The sequence below is a fragment of the Triplophysa dalaica genome, chromosome 14 (genome assembly GCF_015846415.1).
Source record: "Triplophysa dalaica isolate WHDGS20190420 chromosome 14, ASM1584641v1, whole genome shotgun sequence".
Lineage (NCBI taxonomy): Eukaryota > Metazoa > Chordata > Actinopteri > Cypriniformes > Nemacheilidae > Triplophysa > Triplophysa dalaica.
The window spans coordinates 8,863,878-8,886,922 of NC_079555.1; the positions used below are offsets into that span (position 1 = coordinate 8,863,878).

The 23,045-nt window shown below is 38.0% G+C and overlaps 1 protein-coding gene across 1 annotated transcript; it reads left to right on the top strand.

Annotated features, from left to right (window-relative positions):
* The first annotated feature begins 22 nt into the window (after positions 1 to 22).
* Positions 23 to 21,177, top strand: cfdp1 (craniofacial development protein 1). Its single transcript, XM_056766730.1, has 7 exons — positions 23 to 213; positions 502 to 634; positions 725 to 944; positions 1,597 to 1,727; positions 2,100 to 2,225; positions 14,234 to 14,392; positions 20,094 to 21,177. The coding sequence occupies exons 1-7, from the start codon at positions 147 to 149 to the stop codon at positions 20,182 to 20,184; spliced, it is 927 nt and encodes a 308-aa protein (XP_056622708.1). The 5' UTR covers positions 23 to 146; the 3' UTR covers positions 20,185 to 21,177.
* Positions 21,178 to 23,045: the final 1,868 nt, after the last annotated feature.

The window sequence follows — 23,045 nt, forward strand, 5'->3', positions numbered from 1 at the left end:
AGCAGTTCGTTTTTACGTATCATATAAAACCATGTTGGAAAGCTCCTAACGCATTTGCACGCTAGCTATCCGGAGAACCGCCGTTTTATGCTTCTGGTTTTCGGCGTCAGATTTAGCTGCTGTTTCAACACAACACTAATATAAATATGAATTATTCAGATTACGACTCGGATGATTATGCCTCAAATGAGGATGAAGATTATGTGCCATCCGGTGAGAGCTCTTAGCAATACAAGTTAGCATTGGCAATGTGCAAAGATGCTAAGAGGTTGCTAATTACGGCTATACTATAGTCAAAGTAATTTATTTATTTATTTATACATCCCAATGTGTAAACATTTAAACTAACTGAAAATATTTTTTCAGTGCCAAAAATGTATTTATATATATATTAGAAGGATAATAGGTTTAATAAAGAATTCGATTTCGGGGTCCTTATTTATGCTAACATTTTCTCATTGTAATAAAAATGTTTATTTTATTTTTTATTTTATGAGTCAGATGATAATCTGAGTGAAGATGACATAAATGAATGTGAGAAAGAAGATGGTCTGGAGGGTGAAGCACATGATGGGCAGCAGTCTGAACATGCGAAGAAGAAAAAGAAGAATAGCAAAGGTGGAATTCCTATGAGGTAAGATATTTATGGCGTTTAACTAAACAGCTTAATTTTACTGCAAAATTCCAATACATTATTTTCTCACTTGCTGTTTTTTAAACGAAGAAAAAGAAAGAAAGGATGTCTCAAAATTGAAGACAGTGAGGGAAGTGCAGTAGACCAGCAGGGAAATGAAGATGAGATAAAAGAAGATTATGTAGTAAAATCAACAGAGAAGACTGAAGAAAAGCAGAAGAAGAAATCAGATGATCTTTGGGCAAGCTTTCTGAGTGAGGTTGGACCTCGACCGAAAACATCAGTGTCTCCAAGTGCAGACTCTCAACAGGTAAAGAAAATGCTCAAAATATGTTGACATTTCATCATATTTTCATATGTGACCAATTCAGTGCTAATAATTTATATTCTGTTGCTGCGTTTTTATTTATCGCATCGACAAACTGTTCATTTTGAACTAGGGCTGTCAAAGTTATTTAGGGGTTTCAAAAGATTTTTACTACACGATTATTGTGGACAAAAGACTTCACAATAATAATATTATTGCAATATCTATAGATTATTCTTAAAAGGAAATAAGTGATGTTAAAATCGTGAAATTCATCTTTTTTAGGCCGTTTTGTGTTTTCTCTCTTTCATTTTTTGAGTTATTTACGATACTATAATTTGTGTAGAATTAACAAAATGCTTATTTTTGTATCACTGTTGTGGTCAATACCGTTATGTTGTGACACCGCCCCTGTTTTGAACAGTTCTGTTCATCTCTCATACAGAATAAAAACAGAGTTTTTTGTTCATGTTATGTTGTTAATACCATAGACTGTAAATCTTTCTTTGGGATAATGTTATCATCGTTTTTGGTTTGTGGTTCAGTGTTTTTTTTACATTTCCAAGTCTCTCAATCGTTCCTTTCTTCGTTAAACTACCAGCCTTTTTGATTGTCAGTTAGATTAATGTGCACACATTGCTTGTATTTCTCATAGTCCACATCCACAGCCAAAACAGATCAGCCCAGTAAACCCTCCACAGGGTCTGAGCAGCAGGGGGATAAACCAAAAGAAACCACAAAGATCACCATTACCAAGGTGTTTGATTTTGCTGGGGAAGATGTGCGGTGAGTTAATCTTGCTTTTGTCATTTTTTTCACATTACCACCAGATGGCAGCAAATATTAATTTATACACTATGGAGCGGGATTTTCTAAGAAAGCAGCAGTGATTCCTCTAAATGCACTATTTTAAAAATCTGTAAAGCTATACATTGTATTGCATTATAATATTTATATCTTCATGTTCATAATTAAATTAAATTCCGCCTTTTACGATGTAGTTAGTCATTTTACAAATCTATGAAAGATTATCGGACTCAAGCATTCAGACATGCAATTGATTTCAAGTATGCAGAAAGTTAATTGATCTATATAAAGATCTGTTTTGTATTTCAATACATGTTATATGTTTATATTTACCATCTCAATGTACCACAGAGTTTCTAAAGAAGTGGATATAAATTCACGGGAGGCCAAGAGCTTTTTGAAGACAGAGGAGACATCACAGGAGAACAGTGAACAGCAGCCCATATCCTCTGAACCAACGCCCTCTTTCGGATCCAGGTACCACCCCACACCCTCTACCCTGCATTTCTCTGTTCAGTCTTTTGCAGTGTATGTGAAAGATCATATACAACCATTGCGCCAGTTAATTAATGAATCAAAGTGTTTTCTAATGGTTTGGTTTAATGTTTCACTGATACAGATGTGTGTAAGTTGTTAAAGCCCGACTGTAATTAGTTCTTTGTTATTGATGTTGTTATATTACAGTAATTAGGTGTCATCTCCATAGTTGTCATTGGTGCTGGTAAATAGATAAAGACATCTGTGTCACTGTGTTCAGAGCTAGGGGCGATGTGAGACATGTCATTGATCTTTGACAGCTATGATAGCGAGCCTTTGATAATTTAATTCCATCTGTGCCTTTCGGGAAAACTAGCGATAGCACGAATATCCTTCAACTTCAGTGCGCACAGATGTGCGTGTCATATTCCCCCCAGTTCTGGAGAAATAAAAAATTGCATTTATGGGTCTTTTAGGGTCTCTTTAGAGTTCATGTTTGTCTCTGTAATGGAGAGGTTGTCATTGTTTTGATCTGCCTTTGGCTTCTTCCTCATATCCATGGGTTTCATTTCAGACCGCCTTCCCTGTGCACTGAGATTGTGAATGTTTGCTAAAGAGGAAGTCATAATTTTCCTGTACCGGATATACAGTAAGGGTGTGTGCTCGAACAGCAGGAAAGAAGTTTGAACCCCACCCCTCTCATCCCTTTATCGTCCAAACAACACTTTTTTTTATATCATACATTAAAATATGCTACTCACAGTGTGCTGCTGCTAAGCTATGCATGTCTGGTTTTCATTCCAGTGGCTTTGACAGCGCTCGCGTTTGTCGCTTTAAAGTCTCTGTGACTTTAAACCAGGTCTCTTTATATTCCAGTGGGTGTTATTCTTGAGCACAGCAGGGCTCTCGCTTAAACTTTGCACAAGAAAAAATGAGCGCATAAAACATACCTGTCTTCATATTCTCTCCTTACTTTTCCCCTTTAGGCCATTTTTGTGTGATTTGAGGTCGGAGGGCTTGAGTCAGCACTCTGGGTCATATGAAGCCCTCTCTTTCTCTCACACACATATAGTTTCTCTCTGTTTCTTCACTTAACAGTGTCATACTGTGCCTCATTGCAGAACTGCTGACGATGGTTAAACACGCTGTTTCCATACACATGTACATCTGACTGTGTTTCTTCTTTGGGAGAAAGATTGGCAAACATACTGTGATGATACAGAGATTTTATCTGTTAGTGTGTATAATTTATTTTACAAACATGTTTGTTATCAGCTTGTGTAATGAATAATGTGTACAATAAACTCTCAAATGCATTAGTGTAATAGCACATAAACTCAACTATTAAAGTGATAGTTCATCCAAAAATGATGTCATCATTTACTCCTGTTTGACTTCTTCAAAACACAAGAGAATATATTTTGAAGAACTTTGGGAATCCAATAACGGGGGCACCCATTCACTTCTATTGTATAGACACAAAAACAAAGCAAGTCAATGGGTATCGCCTTTGTTCGGTTACCAACATTTTTGACATATCTTCTTTCGTGTCCTGCAGAAGAATGAAAGTCATACAGGTTAAAATAACCGGAAGGGGAGCAAATTATATTTGGGTGAACTATCCCTTTAACATTTTAGTTGTCAACTGCATTTATGATCACATTTGATTGGTTTTATAGCTGGTAGCAGTCAGCAAAAAGCTCTTTTGTTGATTTTTTTTTGTATTTCCATCCTGAACACACACACACACACTTCACCTGGCGTGTCCATCTGTTGATTTTACCCAACAGCCCATTTATGCATGAGCAGGGTCCAAAATTAACACTCGCCATGTGCCAAATATGAGTCGAAATTGGCATGGGCAACTAAATAAAATGTAGTGACTTCCCAGTTGGATAGTATCTTCATTAGGAATGGGAAAATTCCTTGGTTTAAATCAAATTGTAAAAATGATATCTTAGAGGCAGGGTTTAATTAAATAATATAGTTGTCATGTCGATACAAATATATGATTTAAAAACATAGCATAATATTTTATATTTACAGTCACAGGCAGAAAGTACATTTTTTTAACCTGTGTGTGAGTTTGCATGCATGTGTAAAGGATAACCGATGACATCATTTGTGCGGACCCCACAGACAGATGAAACCTGCACAGAGTAGAGCAGTGTTGTGTAATTTTGTGTCGTCTAAGTGGTATCGATCTGTGAAGCGGCTAGATTTACTGTTGCTTGATCTTAACTGCACCGATGGCCTGATTGATCGTCTGGTGTCTCTGTGGTCTTATCACACAACCTGACTGACACTGAGCTCCATCTTAAGATACACACACATCTGTTCACACACCTCACGCGAGGTAGTGTCCTCATCTGAGCCTCTTTCTCTTACAAAAGACTTGCTATCTTTTCCACGTCGATTACACAAACGCGCTCATGGAGAGAAATTGAGAGGAAGTCTGCCCTCCGTTTTCCTGTTTCTGTTCCGCTTGGCTTTGGTTCAGCTTGCTGTAAGCGAGTAAGTAGCAGTGGTTCTGGGAAACCTGTGTGTATGTGCTTTAAACTAATGATTTCCACATGTCACAGCTCTGCTTTTCTAATTATAGAGCCTCGTCTCCAGGGCCCTAAAAATAGGGCTTCGCTCCCTCCGTTAAAACAGAGCAGTCACACACCTCACGCTGTGTCTGAGGCTCAGGTCAGGCCGTTGTGTGTGTCTGTGTGTGTGTGTGTACACGCATTCTTTAGTTCAGAAAGGGCAAAAGAGACGCTATTTGTTTGGGAGTTCACTTACAGCATACATTTTTGCTGTTCTTTTATTGTTCGTAAATGAAGTAATTTTGGTTTTAGTTGAAAACATGCATTTTTATGGGTGGAGTTAGCCTGTAGGAATTCTTATTACCTTCAATGTGAAAATTTTAGTGACATCTAGTGGCGAGGTTGCGAATTGCAACCAACAGCTCACTCCCCCTCCCTTTCGAAGCACTATGGCAGCTGACAGTGGACAAACATGTCGTCACGTCCTTCTTTGCCAAAGTACATAACGTATTTATGAAGCACCCTCTGTAGTTGCCTCTGTCAATAGATAGTCCTAAATATTACATACTGCACCTTTAAGACAAGAAGAAGAATGTTATTCATGACTTCACGTGCTAAACACTGCCTAAAGAGAAGTGTTCGAGTTCAAAAGCGAGAACTTTTAACCTCGTCCAGCTGTTTATTCTTTCCTGGCATCTGGTCCTTGATGTTACGCATAGGTCTGCATTGTGTATTGTGAGTATTAGAGAGTAATAGACCGCAACAGTGTGCCTGGAAGTAAACATCACATTTGTTTCTCCCATAGGGAATTGTTTTTTAAGCAATTACATTGAACTTTTAAAGACGGCTTTGAGGTTGTTAATGATGGAATTTGCCTCTGTTGAAGTCGGAGTTATAATGTAACTGTACTTTACAAAAGGGTTAACACAGTTACGGTTTAAGAACTACATTATTTATAGTGCTGCAAAAGAATGGTCCAACCAATCAAACTACACCAAAGACCTCTGTAGAGACTGCCCACTTTTTTTAAGGATTGAGTATTAAGATTTAATGGTTTGGTTTTTGTATCAGACCACTTCAGTAATAAATTGTTTTAAATCCCTATAAAACAATGAATGTGAAAATACATGAATCTTTTGTGTGTTTTGAGTGTTTTCCGTCCAGCTCTTTAGCCTCTGTGATGACGTCACTAAGAGCATGTGAACTTCCACTGGTTGTGATATTACTATGAGGATGTTTCATTAGCACACCTGAAATATCATGTTGCTTGTCTCCTCACAGCTGGATACAGTGTTAGCCAGTCTTCATACTAATGAATTCATGTTAACTGAAGTGATGGTTCAATATAATGACTCCTACTACTGGACACTGCACAGATTTGTGCGCTCTATCTCCCAGTTTATGTTTCTGACAAAACCAGGCCACTCCTCGCTCCCTTCTGGCATCTAAAATTGTGCTGTGGCCTGAAAGCGAGCAGGGCGCACGGTTTCCTCTGTATGCCAGTCTAAATGTGTGCTTCTGCCAAAACAAATGCAAATTGTCCCATGTGGCTTTTGTGCTGAACGCGTGATAGCAGACAGAAATCTTATGAGGACTTTATCAACACACTGACTGCCTGCACAGGCATCCAGTTGGTGTACATTTAAAACTTTATAGTTGAAGAATTCGCCCAAATTTGAACATTTTGTCATTGCTTATGTTCTTCCAGTTTTGATTCTCACAAAAAGCTATTGTATGGTTTCAGAAAACTTGGATTCATATATTAATTAATAGTTATTTGTTTTTCAATCCAGATGTGTTCCGTGAAAGAGTGAAATATTGAAAGACTTTTAATGTTTGATTGAACAATCTCCTTGAAGTTTTTGAACCGCAGACGTGACCTACAATCTTAATCTACAAATTTAAGCTGTGAATGCAGAACGACGCATGACATTTTAAAAGTGTTTGCATTAATATTCGAAGCAGTGCTGAAAGTTCTCTTTTTTTGGGAATTCACCACAGACACTTTTAAAACGTCAAATCAGCCCTTGCTGTTTAGACACTCCACCACCCCTGTTTCTCTGAGTCTCCTCAGCGCTCCATCAGCCTCTATTCAGCCTGTCAAAGAGACACAACTAGACCACTTCAGTCCTCGTCTTCAAACACCAGGGTTTGCGAAGGCTCCTCTGCTTGTGACAGGAAGCGCATTTCCGTCCTCATGGACGCGCAGCTGTGGAGGCGGTGAATAGTCTGCATGTTATAGAGGGAAGTGGGGTGATGTTCTTCAGTCGGATATTGTAAGAACAGATGGGAAAAGTCAAGCCTCTTATGTTTGGGGACACTCCAGACCTTTCCAAAGAGTCTCTCTGTTTCACTGCCCTGCCAGTTTCTCTTGATACACAAAGAGAAAACCCTTTCAGGAAGGAAATTAGCTCTGTTAGACTCAAAATGGCTGGAAGTGATTATGGTAACTCACTCCTATCGGTTATGCAGATATAATGCGACCGTACTTAGCTAAGGGAAGCTTTACGGATTTGTGTATCAGCTTCCATAACGGCCTTCTCTCAAAGTATGCCGATATAAAGTTGTTTGAATTAATTGAATGCGGACTGAAGCAATATGGGCTGGGGAAAGATGAAAATGGAGAGCAGAGAGCATGTAATGGCTCTCAGGATGGGAAATGTGCTGACAGTTAGTGACTGGGATGATTGAAAGGTGAACAAAGTGTGACAGCCCAGTGCTCTTCAAGCGGACACAGACGAGTGACAACTACGCACACACACATTACGGACTTAATAAGAAATTGTTGTTGTGTCATAACTGTATTTGTAGATTTGAAAAGTGGTGCTTGGTTAGATACACAGTAGTAGCCTTGAAGAGCACACCCATAAACCTCCAAGTTTCCATCTGATGGCCGTCCTAAAGCACACAGCAGAATTTCTTTTAGCAGCATCTAGTGGTGAGGTTACGAATTGCAACCAACGGCTCACTCCAGCCCTCCCATTCGTAGTACAACTGTGGGTGACACAGGGCTATGATGTCGTCACATTTTTCCTTCTTTGCCGAAGGAGATTACATATTTACGAAACGCACTCTGTAGAGCAGTTTGTACGCTTAACGCTACTGTAGAAAAAACATGGTAAATTCCGGTGTATGTAGCCTAGATAAAAATAGTTAATTCTAAGGGTATGAAAACATAACGTTTCATTATATAAGGTCTTTATAAACCTCTGAACACATAGTAATGTATATCCAAAAAATGAAACGCAGCACCTTTAATCAAAGTTTTACTCTTTGCATTGTTTTCTATTGCATTTGTCATTTTCTTTATCTGTTTGCTTTTTTCTGAAAATCTGTGTGCACTTTTGTAACTTTCTAGGTTTATTAGAAAACATCGTTACTGTAGGACCATGCAGACTGATTATTTTGCATAAGAAGTGTGTGAGGCTGCTGCTAAAGTAAATGGCTGTCGTCTTCAGAATCCCCAGATCAGTGTGTTTTGTTTAAACCGTGGCCCTGCATTTCCTATTTTCCAGTTTTATGGTGTCTGTTCCACGTCTTGTCTGAGTCACCAGTACTATAATGTATACACATGACAAGACACACAGAGTAGAAAGACCTTTTTCCAAAGGCCTGAGGCACAATAGTGGTCATGTGTGCATAAACTCTCTGAAACCTACAAAGTTCCACACATGTTTTTCAGACAGTTACCTCAGCAATTTAAAAACATCCAAATACAAAACTTGTGTGTGTGTTGGGGATATAGGGTTTTATCTCCACAAATGCCATCTTGCATCTTTTCCCTGTTGAGCTGTGTTGAATTGTTTGGGTGTAAACACTTTGTCCATCTGTGCTGAAAATATCTGCATTCTTTTGTTAGAGGACAAGTGGAGGACCGGAGAGGGTTTGTGATGAGGACATACTGTCCGTAGTATTTGTTACCACAGAGAATGGTAATCCTAGTTTGCATGTTTAACCATTTACTAGTAATTCTTGGCATTATGGGTCAGGTGTCGAGCGTTCTGTAAACTGTTTGTAAACCCTGGCGAAACATTTCTTAGTATCGTAATAGAATAGTTTATAGCATTGATTGGGTAAACAGATGGACCTGTTAAATATCCTCATGTGTGTTTGTGTCAATGACTGACAAAAATCACAGATTAGGGACTTTTTTAGTGTGTCCAGGTGGCTGATCACAGGGTCCAGGAGCCCCGAGTGTTAAAGGTATTTGAACTCTTGGTCTTAACGCTGCAGGTGTCTTTATGTACGTTCATCAGTCATCTAAGAGCAGGTGGCAACGTATTGTTCTCGGGATGTAAATCTGTCATTTATCCTATTAGCGGTGGAAAACCTCAAAGCTTCATATTCCAAATTGGACAAGTCTTTTGAAGATCAAACAAAAGGAAAGTATAGGATTTGAAATGAAGGGGGGTGGATAGGTCAGGTAGGATATCATATTTAAAATGAAAACACACTTAACCAGAAGGAGGGAACCTGAGGTGACCGGCAACCTTTTTTTTATATGACCTTGCAAATGATAATGTGCAGTTTACATTAAAGTTGCATGTGTTGAATGTTGGTTCTTTTTACAAGTTAGTCAATTTATTGGCTTAAATCGTGCATAGAATCATTTATAATATTTCTTGGACTGGAGCATAACATTTATGAGTGATACTATTTGTCTTTGTGTTATTTATTGAGCAGGAATATCAAATAAGCACCGAGTTTCATTCATTTGGCAGTTAACATTCTGAAATAGAGTAACTATATACTTTTCTTGCACAAAACTATAATAGTCTTCAAACAAATATAATGGGAAAACCGCTCACAGCGGGCCATTTGAAGTCTGGAAGTAACTGTCTGGAAATGTTTTGTTAAATGCTGTGAATTTGTTACAAATGTGCTGCTTTGATCACTGTTGTAGCGCTGCTTTAAACTGAATCAATTATGACGCGAAACGCCTCTGAAAGGAATTTAGTGCTCTTACAGTCACAAAGGCAGACATTAAAAACACTTGAGATGATTTGGCACTAAATAAATCTTTAAAGCACCACTGGTAAAATAAATAAAGCTTTAAATAGCTCTGAAAATTAAATATTTTGCGGTATTGGATTGTTGTCTTTTGGAATTGAGCTGTTTTTCTATTTTAACATAAAATTAGCTTTAAGCCGTGCAAACATGAAGAAACGTGTTATGGATCTTACGTCAAGCATTATTGTTTGATCTAAATCAGTTAGATAATGTGTTACTTAATAAATAAATAAAATAAGTTTTAGTTCATGTTATTAAATCGGTGGCATATCTTTCCGATCCCGATGTCTGGAGATTTGGTTTTACTTGCTCCTAAAATCATTTTTTAATTCTCATTTAACACTTGGCGAGTGGTGTTTTTTTTAACCCCTTGTGTCGTAGTGTTTTGTTTTTGTGTACACTGTATATGCTTAAAAAGAACACTGCAAAAATGTGTTGTTGTCTTACTTTTAGTTATAATCAAATAACTAAAAAGCCTAACAAGCTTTTTTAACTTTGTTTCACAACTTGATTATTGATGAATTGTTGTCACTCATGACAAGTATAAATGCATCAACATAATTTAAAGTGTTTTGAGTTCAAGTAATGTTAAACCAGGTCAAAACTAATCAAAGATTTTTTTACACTGTATGCAACTTCCCTTGTCTGTCTAAATGACTCCATCAGCATTTTTAGGGGTGTTATGTAAGTCGGCGACCCATCCTCTGGCTGTTTCTCCAGCTTTGGCTTGTCAGAAAGAATGTGGGTCATGAGCCTGTTCTGTCCTGAGAATGGGGTTTCATAGTGCTTGTGCTGCTGGTTTATAGCTCCGCTGCACAGGTCTACCGCTGCACTCACTCGTAAATAACTGCAAATAACTAGGCCAGCGTCCGCCTCTCAGGAAAGAACAAACCATCAAATGAGTCTGAGCATCCAGGCTACAGAGATGATCTAGATCAAACATCCAGGGTCAGCCGGCGTCCATCTCCCATGATGCCCTGTTATGTCCTCTCTTATGATGTCACAAAGACTATAATTACAAAGAGTGGATATAGGGCGACTTGTCAGCTAAATATGAGACGATGCATAGTTTACGAGCCTCTTGCTGAACTTAGATGACATAAACCGATATAATAAGGTGCAGGAATTCACTTCCTGCCTTGGATAGAGCGAGAATAAGATGTTTCAGGGGTTCTCCTCCCCCTTCACAGAACGCCTGAACATAGTGGCTCTGTGTGTGCCATTAGCTGAGACACTAACAAGATTTTGGTCATGGGGGAAGTCTGACTGCTGATAAACACAACAACTGGTTGAGGATATCATGGCTTATTATTCTGCTCTCTGGATTGTGTCATGCAACCCCACATTATGGTTGTCTACAGTTTGAATTATTATTATTATCATGAACACAAATTTGGGCACTAGCAAAGGCTCCACTAAATATTAGGACACCAAGTAGTTTGCTCTATGATTATAAGTTTGTGGATTATAAAAACATTAATTTACAGTGTTGCTGTATAATACACTATTGTGCATGTAACTATGTTGTAGCTTTTAAAAGGTTCATAGTATGTTCATACTCTTACTGCTATTCAGACAACAATGGAAAAATGTAATAAAGCACAACATTTGTATTCAGTAAAGAAAGGCTCAAAATGCTTACAGTATACATGGTCATGCTTTAAATTTTCAGAACAAAAAATCTGATATTGCTGGAGTCTTTTACCACATTTCTTCCTCTGTAGCTACTCTAATACTTTTATCTGTTGGGCACAGCAGGGATTAAAGATAATTGCAAACAAAATCTCTTTTACAGATAGGCAAAATAATAGATTTACACAACACTTATCTTATCTGCTCTAAAAATGGCCTGCTTACTGAACCGTGTACTTTTTACAGATCTAAGAAGCTGATTCTGTTTAAAGTTTGTTAAAGTGGTTCAACACAAAACAGGTGTCTATATTTTAATGTACCTCATTTAATTTGCTTGTGAAGTGTGTATCTGTTACATCATTAGCATCCTCTCTCTTTGAAAACTGTGGGTGAGGCCGGTAACATCCGGCCGTATACTACACAGTCACCTTGGCTCTGTGTTTAACATTCTGCCCCATCTTTTTACTCTTGAGTTTGCGCCGTGCCTAGTGTTCCTCACTCTTATCTATACTGTCACATGGCACACGGGATTGACTATAAGTTAAACCCTGATTGTATATTGATTCCCTGACAGGATAGGTTTAAACCGTCTTCCTCTTTATGTGTGTGTATATATACTGCTTCTGTTGACTAAGCTGTTAAGCTGTAGGTAACACTATTTTACAACCGTTCCTGTATTCCTTTGTTGGTGTTTTAATCGGTCCACAGACCACATTGAATCGGTGTAATGCAGCCACCGGAGGATTCTGTAGTGTGGCAACTTTTATGAAAGTAAAGCCGTTTTGGATGTTATATGTCAAAATATGGACGGTTCTTAAAGTCTTACTGGCGCGAGCCATCAATACTGTAATCATATTTTCTCAGATATGATGGTATAATCAAATTGGTTTGTGAATGCAGTTATTACAGTGAGAATATGATTAAAATATTGGCTTTGCTATTATAGATTTTTATGTTATGCTGTCTTTTGTACCTCTGTATTATTGGTGTTTCTTTGGGGAGGAGTTGTCTGGGCAGATGGTGGTCTGCTCCCGTGGAACAGCTGGCACAAAGCTGTGTGTAATCATGGGCTACATGTGACATGTACAGATGTGTTTGTGTAGATGCACATATGTAAATCTGACTGCTTTCAAAGTCCCTCCTACTTTTTAAATACACACATAGTATTTTCTGGTGGCATTTGTATCCCCATGAGTTTTAGGGATAGTTCACCCAAAAGCGTATATTCTTTCTTTTGTCCTTTATTCAGCCTTACGTCTTTCACTTTTTTTCTGCAGAAAACAAAAGAAGATATTTGAAAGAATGTTGGTGTAACAACAGTGTGTGGGTCCCTATTGACTTCCATTCTATGGACACAGGACCACGAAGACAATTTTCAAAATATCTTCTTTTGTTTCCACAAAGGGAACCTGAATATATATTTAAAATCCATCTTCCATTCTGCTTTTTTTCCTCAACTCCATCATTCATTCTTTCCCTTCTCCTTTTTCAATAAAGTGTTGACAGCATAAGCACAGATGGCAGATGCATTTTCAAAGACCTTTGGACGTTAGCCTTGTGTGTCTGTTTGTATGTTGCCTCTTTTTATTTGTATTTACGCTTGTATAAGTCATGCTAAATCGACTTTATTACAGTGAGGTAATTGTAACTTGCAGTTCATTAAGAAATGAATGAAGTCTTTTTTTCCCTGCAGTGAAGTAATACAGTTTCACAGCATTCATTTTACTTTTCGTTGAAGCGAGACGAAGCATTAAAATCAAAATTTATTAGAAGAATTTTTATTGACGTGATGCTCTGTTTGGGTTATTTTTTGTATTCAAATTCTGTATGACATTCGCTGCTGCATTCTGCCATTTTCCATTCCTCAAACATTCATACCTTTGTCCTGAAAACGATTGTTCTTATCACCTGTACACAACAATTTTCCTTCTCGTTCCTCATGGCAGACTATCACTTAAGACTCGACTGAGCATGAAACCATCTGTCCTTAGGCACCCCATAATGCACCCCAAGGTCCTACTGTCGCCCCCTCTATTCCCCCTGCAGACCCTCACTCCACTCAGAACCCATGTATGAGGGGGAGCCCCTGGTCTGGAGTCTTGCCTCCTCCATTCCACAGATCGTTTAACATTTCATTACACCAGCCAAGCGCAACCTCTGTGTTAAGATGACTTTGGTATCGGTCAAACTGTGCATCTATTTTTTTTTACAGCTGCATATTGCAGGAGATGCAGATGTTCTCAGATTTCAAATTTCTCAGTTCTTATTTGTAGCTAACTAATATGTGATAAAATATATTTTTAAACTGTCTAAAGGTTGTGGTTATGACAAATGTAAAAAAAGTAAACACTTGTTTAAATTGCAGAAATGTTATAATCAGTTATTGTCAGTATGTCCCGTCCTTTTACATTCATTTATTTGTAAGCCTTTGTGAATTGTTTTTATGCGGACAAACAAACACACAAAGTATAACATTGTAATCATAAACTAAAACATTTATTATGTTAATGTTTTCTGCCTGAATGGCAACCAAATGGTTTAAAAATTGTTGTGAATAAAATGTTTTACTGTTACTCGGCTGATACTCAAATACAGTGGAAAAAATTTTGTTTGGCTGGATTATTTCTCTTTTGGTTCTTCATCCTGCGTTTTTCTTAACAAATATTGTCATCCGTATTATCCGTTTCCAAAAAGACTAAATTCCACCTCAAATGTTACTGGAGACTTTTGTCTCTTAAAAACACACGTGAATCCCTTTTTGGTTAAATCGTTTATTTATAATGTGACAGACCTGACCCAAGATGACTTTTATGATGTTGATGTTTTTCCCTCTAGTGTGAAGAGGCCAGCAGGCGTGGGCAGCATCCTAAATCGCATAGGGTCCAAAAAGCAGAAGATGAGCACTTTGGAGAAGTCTAAGATGGACTGGGATGCCTTTAAATCAGAAGAGGGCATTGCAGACGAGCTGGCCATCCATAATCGAGGCAAAGAAGGGTATGTTCCAGCCTCATTAGTGACCCAGACAAACACATCATATCATATTATCTCCCATTAGTGTCTCGCACTTGCTTTAGAGGTTTTCATCAGACCTGAATAAACATCATTAAGTGTACCAAGTGCTTAAAGCAGCAGCCTGCTGGATTTTTTTATTTCAGCACATTTTTGATTATACGTTCGAAATGGATCATTAAATTCACCGAACAGTGAAATTAATGTGTATGTGGTCAAATCATATGCTTTACGAACATTTGATAAACGCAAAGCATATGGTTTGACCAGAAATTTGTAGATTTTCAACAGGAATCTACAAATTTCCGTAGATTTAAAACATGCAAGTCAACTTATTTTACACGTCCCTTATGTATTGCTTTGTCTAGAGTACTGCTGTACTATGCTGTCCGGTCAATTTTGAGACGCTCCCTTACTAGACCTGTTTAGAATCAGTGTCTGAAAGACTCGCTGATTATATCCCTCTTTACAAAGGGCAGACATTTAAATGAAGAGGTCTCTAAGACCAGACCGAGAAGAACCCCTCCAGACTGATTTGGGTTCAGTCTGTTGCTCACTGCGGCAGATAAATGCAGTGGGAGCTTAGCCAATAGCACTTCATTTAAAGCGCTTATCTTGGCCTTGATGGCTATCTTGTAGCAGGAGGTCAGGCAGAGGAAAACAACTTCAGCTTCACTCAGAAAGTGATACTGCAAATCTGAACTGAGCAGAAACCACGGTCATTAACAGTTTCATCTCGTGTTTACTTTTGGAAATAATGGACGTTCAGTATGCAATGTTGACTTCCCACTTTTATTGAAGTAAATTGATCTTGGTTCAAGCTTAACACTATTTTTATATTCAGATTATAAATGCTAATTAATATGTGGTATAGTTTAAGTAAGGGATAATGTACAGGCAACCGGTTGTTATCGTGAAATATTCGCTTATTTAGCGATGACAGCCGGCGGCTTGTACATAATCCCGCTTATTACACAGCTACTTGCCACATGAGAAAAAACTGCACATTAAATGTGAACTTTAAATATTTGATTAGCTATTTTTTACCGAATGCAGACCTTATGCAAGGAAAAGACGTTTACTTTCGGTTTTAAAGTAAGAAATGTTGTTCAAATGCACGAACAGGCAAATTGGTTTAATCATTTGTAAATATAATGTCATATATGTTATTAATAGACATGTTTATAATTACTTTTTGTGTAATATTAAACTGCCCCTCTCAAAATGAATGGCAGCATCCGGGTTACAGGGTGTTATTAGTTTTGAGCGGTTGTTATTTGAAAATAACAACCCTCGGAATGTCACGACTGGCCAATCGGAATCAAGCATTCAAATGAGCCGTCTAATTAGTTAAAATAACACATTTTTATTGAAGGGCTACTGATGGAGCTGTGGGGTGTGGAAGAACTGCTTTCGAGAACCGAACACTACCATTCTGCCTATAGATGTTTTTGTGATAACATCTAGTATGTTTTAGAGGCTTTTGAACTACTGTTGTAAGCACACTAAACCTGCTGTTCTAAGCACTTCACAGATTCGCTTTTACTCTGTATTTATCTTCATAGTTTGTGTGCGCCTTATCGACCAATCAGAAGCGTGTGGGCAGACACCTGCAGTGTAAGGCCATATACTCAACACCCACATATCTCCTACACACTCACACGCATGGAGAACTTAAACTCTCCATTGTGAACAAAACATCGGATAGAGCCCCAAGTACCTGTTCGACAGAAAAACAGCCCGTCACCTAGCCTCCTGGCTCACCTTCTCAATTTAGAGTTCCTCCATAATAATAATAGGATAGAAACTCATTTTATAAAAGCAAATTAGAGATGGTATTCTAATCCTATTTTCCCTGGGATTAAGTAATGTGATTTTCGAGAGAAGTTTTGCGTTTAATTATAAACTGAGAGCGGAGATCAATACAGGAGGATCTTCCTTAAATATAAGGAATGTTTAATACCTAACTCTGAAAACCTAAAAGATTTGCTAAAAGTTAAACCTAAAAGTTTAAGTACTTCTTGAGATTAACGGGAGTGCATTGTCAGGGACTATACACTTTATAGAGGCTTTCAGTACATAGGGAGCTAATTTCTCGCTCGGTAGGATGCACAAAACCAGCATGTCCGTAAGGGTGCCGCCGCAACCCGAAATAGACGGTCTTATCTGGCAAATTACAACATTATGTTACAAATTATTGTGTTTAAGTGATTGAAAATAAAGTCTATAGATTAAGTATACTTACCCTGTCAGGATTGACCTTAGTACCAGTAATCTACAGATCAGTTTTTAGACTTCAAGAGCAAAAGAATTAAACCAGACCATAATTTAAAACTGCGCACACATAGTTTACATGTCTGCTCTACAATCACAATTAGATTTTTTTCATGGCAGTGAGTTTTGGTGGAGGTTAAATATTTTGGCAGGGAAGTGGTCGTTTCTGTGTTGGCCTTTTTTGAACGTGTTCTGATTGGTTGGTTTCTAAAGGTGAATAAATGGGGGTCTCTGTGGTTGCGTGCCACAGCTGCTGTGATTCTGGGTTATCTGGGTAGTACATGGGGTTTGTTGTTTACTTGCTCTCCTTTGGTTTCCAAATCCCCTGTCGCCGTAGTTACCCAGACTACATAGGTGCTCCGAGCCGGCATTCCTCTGGGGAAAAGTAATGCCACAATTTTGCGCCGTTACACTAGTCCCAGGATGCATTTGTCGTAAACAGGAGACGGGAGATGAGGGAGGAGCACAAACCTAGAGTATTGTCCTTAGGGGATGGTAATGCAGAATGACATCATCTCTGCATCTCATGTCTATTCTGTTTAACTCCCTCTCTAGACATTGCTAAAACAAATCCAACTGCATGTTCAGCACAGAGCTAAGCTTCATCGCCATGTGGATGAAGAGAGCTGTGTTTGTTCTCCAGCAGAAGGTTGTAGAGAGTGGAAATGTTACTAAATTAAAATCCTGGCCTGGGGCTTTAAAAATAAAGCTCTGCGAAAGACTAAATTATGGTCTGCCACTGTTTCCATATTTCGGTATCGTTGAGAGGCATGTGGTTTAGGAGAGGAGCTGCTGAAGGGTGTGGAGGACGTGTAGACCAGAGATGCTAGCTGGAATAGAAGACTGGTGTGACATGTACTATATGCTCACAGGACTCTCAGGGCTGTTTTCAGTGTGATGATGATACTTGAGTTTTACATGTTTATTTTTTGTGGAATGATGTAAATGCAGACCGATCTGTCAGAGCTCTCCTCCAGTCCCAGGAGGTAAACGGTTGATTGTATTTCGAAGCTTCCAGTGCATCCCGGGATTGAGAAACTGGGGAAAGTGCCTCCCTGCTCGGATTTAGGTTGAGCCATGAGACAGATTGTGCTCTTCAAACGCTTGGTTAGTAGAGTAGGAAGCACAAGGTTTCTGTCAGTTTCTATTGAATTAAGTGAACCCAAAGACTGAACAATGTCACAATGTGAGAATTTTTTTAAATTATGAAATTCAAGGGTTCAATGTATTGAATGAATTGATATTTAAGTGATAGTTGACCCAAAAATGAAAATTTGGTCATCATTTGCTCACCCTCTTGTCATTTCAAACCTGTATAACTTTCTTCTGCAGATCAAAAATGAAGATATTGAAGAATGTTGGTAACCTGACATTGGCGATGCCCATCAACTTCTATAGTCCAGACCTTAACACCATTGAGAATTATTAAGGATGTGCTGGAGAAGACTTTGGGCAGCCGTCTGCCTCAAATGTTATCAATACAAGATCTTGGCGAGAAATTTATGCAATTCTTGATAGTATTAAATGTTGTCAAATATTGCAAAAGCTTATCGAAACGATGCCACAGCCAATGCGTGCCGTAATCAAATATTAGAGTGTGTGACTTTTTTTGGATGGGCAGTGAATCTTCTTTTTTGTTCTGCAAAAGAAAAAAAAATCAGGTTTGAAATGACAAGAGCGTGTGTGAATTATGAAAGAATTTTCATTATTGGGTGAACTCCTCTTTTAAAGTCACCAGTTACGATGATGCCATAGACTAACTATTTTTGGTTTGCCAAAGTAACCATTTTTTCAAAGGTTCTTAAAGGAATCCTTTAAAATTCCTTTCTCACCTTTTTATAATCTAAATAACCTTTTTTGTGAATCAGGTTTTTATGGAACCACACAGCCAAAACATTGTTAAGGACCCTAAGACTGCACCGCCACAAACAAAAACATGTCAGGGAGGTAAAAAAAATTCAACACCTATAAAATGTTTCTGGTTAGGGCTGCTCTATTATGAAAAAAAATCCTAATCACGATCATTATGGCCAATATTGATATCACAAATATTTAACATTGTTCACTCACTGACCTGAAACAACATTAAAAATAAATAACTTGCCTTTTTAATTTAATTCGATTGAAAATCAAACACAAATGTGTTCTGTATATTTCTGAAAAATGGAATGCAGCACAATAATCACCTTGATTATTTAGTTTTTGTAATAGTTTAAATTTGATGATTACGATAAATTACAATTAACTGCACAGCCCTACTTTTGTTGTAAATCTTAAAATGACCTAAAAATGACCCAACTATACTCACTGTGTTTCATTCGGTTGGATTTTGCGTCAGGTTGTGTTTGTATGTATGTGCTTGTTTTCTCACAGAGAGATCCCATTAGGACTTCAAAAAAGACAGAGGCAATCAGTTTTTGCTCTCTGTCTGTCTTTTCATCATTGACCGCGGCGTAATTTGATATCTAATAAAATCTTCAGTCTCTGTTCTGTAGCCTCAGATGGCACCTGCTCTTCAGGTTTTGTTTGTGTGCACATTGCTCTCGGCAACAAATCATTTAGACTTCATATAAAGCTTTCTGTATGAGATGCCCTACTGCTGGTCATCAGCCAGCTTTCCTTACCTGAACCCAGATTGTTGCTATTACGATAAAAACCACAGACATCAGATGATGTCAACCTGAAAGGGTTATTACATTTCCACTTTTAGCTTGTGTACCAGCAAGTCTTTATAATGACAATGGACAGCAAGACTGAATACATGGACCTCTGAAGCTCATGATAAATCGTACGGATCTTCTTTATGCAGGTTCGGAATCGCAGTTGAAAAATAAATGTTTAAAGAGACAAGAATGTGTGTGAAATCACTCGAGAACCTTGAAAGGGGTGACATTTGCAAACACCCCGCAGTCCCGCTTGCTGTTGTCATGCTGTTTTCAAGACACAGAGGAAAAATTGCATTAATAGAACTGGAGAAAGCTTTGGAATAGGGAATGGGAGACGTGACGTGCTGTAACACCGACTGCATGCATAGAATATCATTCTTATGCTATTGAACTCACTCAGACACACAAAAATGTGTAAGACTCAGTGTTTGTTTCATTGCCATTCTTTCCCAGTGATTGTTTGTCTGTGCTCATATATACAATGGTGCTTTCTTGAAGACGCCACAGAATGTTTTGTATTCTTTTATAAGTGCACATTACCCAGCATCCTATCTGTCCCTGCTGTGTGCCGTGGCTGTCCTAGTTTTGAAAACGTCACTAGTTTTCGTTTGTTTTTTTCTTTCTGCAATGTAGTTTTTATTTGTCAGATTCATAACACTCCCACTTTGATTCTAGTTTAAAAAATAGTGTTACTTGCTAGTTTTCCTTATTGTAACACAACCTTGCTCTACGATGTGTTTCTGCAGATACGTGGAGAGAAAGAACTTCCTGGAGCGAGTTGACCACAGGCAGTTTGAGCTGGAGAAGAATGTGCGTCTGAGCAACATGAAGCAATGACAACAGGAGAGAGAAGATTCACAGATCCATTTCAACACAGACTGCCTCACCTTGTTCTGCATACATGCTCGGTTTCTTTAGTCATATAAACTGAATTCCTCCTGGCATAATGAGACAAAAAGCTGCTCTGCCATAACAATCTCTTGGACATTTTGATCAAACAACATTCGTATCTTCTCTTTTTTACTTTCTGTGGACCTGAGAAACCCTCATCATCTGTCATTGATAATGACGTGATTTCAGCTGTGTACATTTGGCTTTCTTCCTAGGTCCTCATCTATGTGGTATTCATTAGTTCTTTTTCAATATAAAAATATGTTTATGTTTTCCTTTCTTCTGTCCCATCTGAACATTGACAGAGGGTAACATTAATGTGCATGGATGTGTTGAAAGCATCATGGAGGCTTAAAGAGAGAGTTCACCCAAAAATGAAAATGATGTCATTGTTTTCTCACCCTCTGGTCATTTCAAACCTGTATGACTTTCTACTGCAGAACACGAAAGACGATATTTGAGCACAAATGTTTGTAACCAAACAGTGGTGGTACCCATTTACTTTTTGGAGTCAATGGGTTTTGCTGGTGTTCAGGTTACCAACATTCTTCAAAATATCTTCTTTTCTGTGTCATACCGGTTTGAAATGATAAGAGGGTGAATAAATAATAACAGAATTTTCCTTTTTGGGTTAACCATCCCTTACACCTAAACATATTACATTTTGCGGCTCCAGCGCTCACTTGATCCAAAAACCATCAGGGATTTGTCATTGTGATGCTGTCTAAACGGAAGCATTCTTGGATATTGTTTATTTGATGGTAACAGGGAAGGGTGACTTTGTTTTATTTTATCGTGTATACTTACTACTGTACGTCTGGATAGTTTATTTTGTTAAGACTTGTGGTATGATAATTACCCCTCCGTTATTTTAAACAATGTGTTTCAATGTTTGACTGAAATAAATCAACTAATTGGTTTGAATACTTTCTTTTTAAATGAGCTGTGTCAGGCTGTTAATTACTTTGACAGGCTAATTAATGGCTCCACCTCATCCCTAATGGTTGACTCGCGTACCCTCGTCCCTTTATTTCAGCTTGCACCCCTTAATGCCTTTCCCACCACTACACTTTACCAGACACCATTGTCTGACCTTTGAATACCATGTGAAGCAGGGTTTTTAAAACTTGTCCAGATGATTTGTTCAGAAGTGATTTGAAAACCCCCGATCCTAATGAGTTTCAAAATAATAATGTACAAAATGTTTTACAATATGTTTAATATTAACTCATATTTAAAAAGTTGTTTATATGTGAAGTATGTTTATACAGCCGCAGAAAAAAATTAAGAGTCTGTTTAAAAATTATTTTTAGTTTTTCAGAAATTGTCATTTGTTTAATTCCGTAAACGACGAACAATATTTTCCCCAAAATTAAACAAAAATTATTTTTTGCATTCGCATTTATTTGCAGAAAAGCTGGAGAAACAGGTAAAGGGATGCTCATTTTTTCCAGATTTCAAATACTGCAAAGAAAACAAGTTCATATTCTTTTTTAAGCAATACAATAGTAATATTTGTAAATGTATTTAGTAAAAGTTAAAAAAGTATTTATTTATGTGAAGACCTCGATTTTTTTATAACAGTTTTCATGTGTCTTGTCATGCTGTCAGTCTTTCACATTGCTGTAGGATGACTTTATCACTCCTGAGGTTTGATTGTGTTGAAATCCAACAGACACTGAACCGGAATGGCCACAATACATCTAGGAATGCTGATAAAGGAAATTTGGAATTCTCTTAATTTTTTACATGGCTGTGTGTTTAATATTGAAATGCTTGATTAAAATATTGTGATACATGATACATGCAAATATATTGACAAGGAACAGTAATGCTGTCAACAATGTTTGCTGCATAGTTTGATGTATATCTGTAACTAATTTGCAGCGCAGGTTTTTGATGTGTAAATCTGTGCTTTGTGTCTTTATAGCAGGGGCGATTGTGGGAACATGTTCATCCTTTCACTTGAAGATAATAGTCAACGTGTTTACATTATTCAATCTTCCCTCTATCTGTGTATGGGCCTCTTCAGACAAAACTTATTTTACTGTAATTTCCATCTTTGCACATTTTTTTAAATGACTGGCCTTCACAGAAGTCCCCTGCCACTCTGCGGCAAACCTGTCTTCTGCTTAAAACGGAGATGGGTAGGTGTGCTCTGTTCCAGTGTTTGCCTGCATCGGTGCTGTGTGGGCATCAGCTTCTGCAGGTGGGAATTTGAATAGCACTGGTATAATTCCCTCACTTAATCGATGTTCCCAACTCTGTGTTTTGTGGTTTCTTGACCATTGAGCAGAACGTTCTCACACCATTGCACCAAGCTGCCTTTCTAGAAACAAACAAATAGATGCACCAGCACATGAGTTTATATACTGGACATAGCAACAGTTGTAGATATTACTATACAGATTGAACATTTATATCTAGATATTTCATTCTTACAGATTTTTTACAGAACCTTTTAAGCACATTAAGTATAAGTACTGTTACTGTATGCACAATGTAAAGCATCTTGCATTTCACCTTTTTAGAGTGGAGGTGGACACAAGGATTGTGGGATTATGCAGATCTGCTCTTCTTCATTCATGTCCTTTCCCTTCCACTCAAAGTCAATGGTAAGTGTGTGATATTGAGTCGAGAGAAGCCTGTCGTCCTCATCTTTATTCAAATGCACCTGTCCTCTCCTGATTTTACTTTCTCTCTTGGGTCTGAGCACTGCTGTTTCCTCCCTAAATAATGTCCTCATCCCTCGCTTTCCATCTCCCCCACTTTCATCTTGCATTACACTTATACATGTTGATGACACG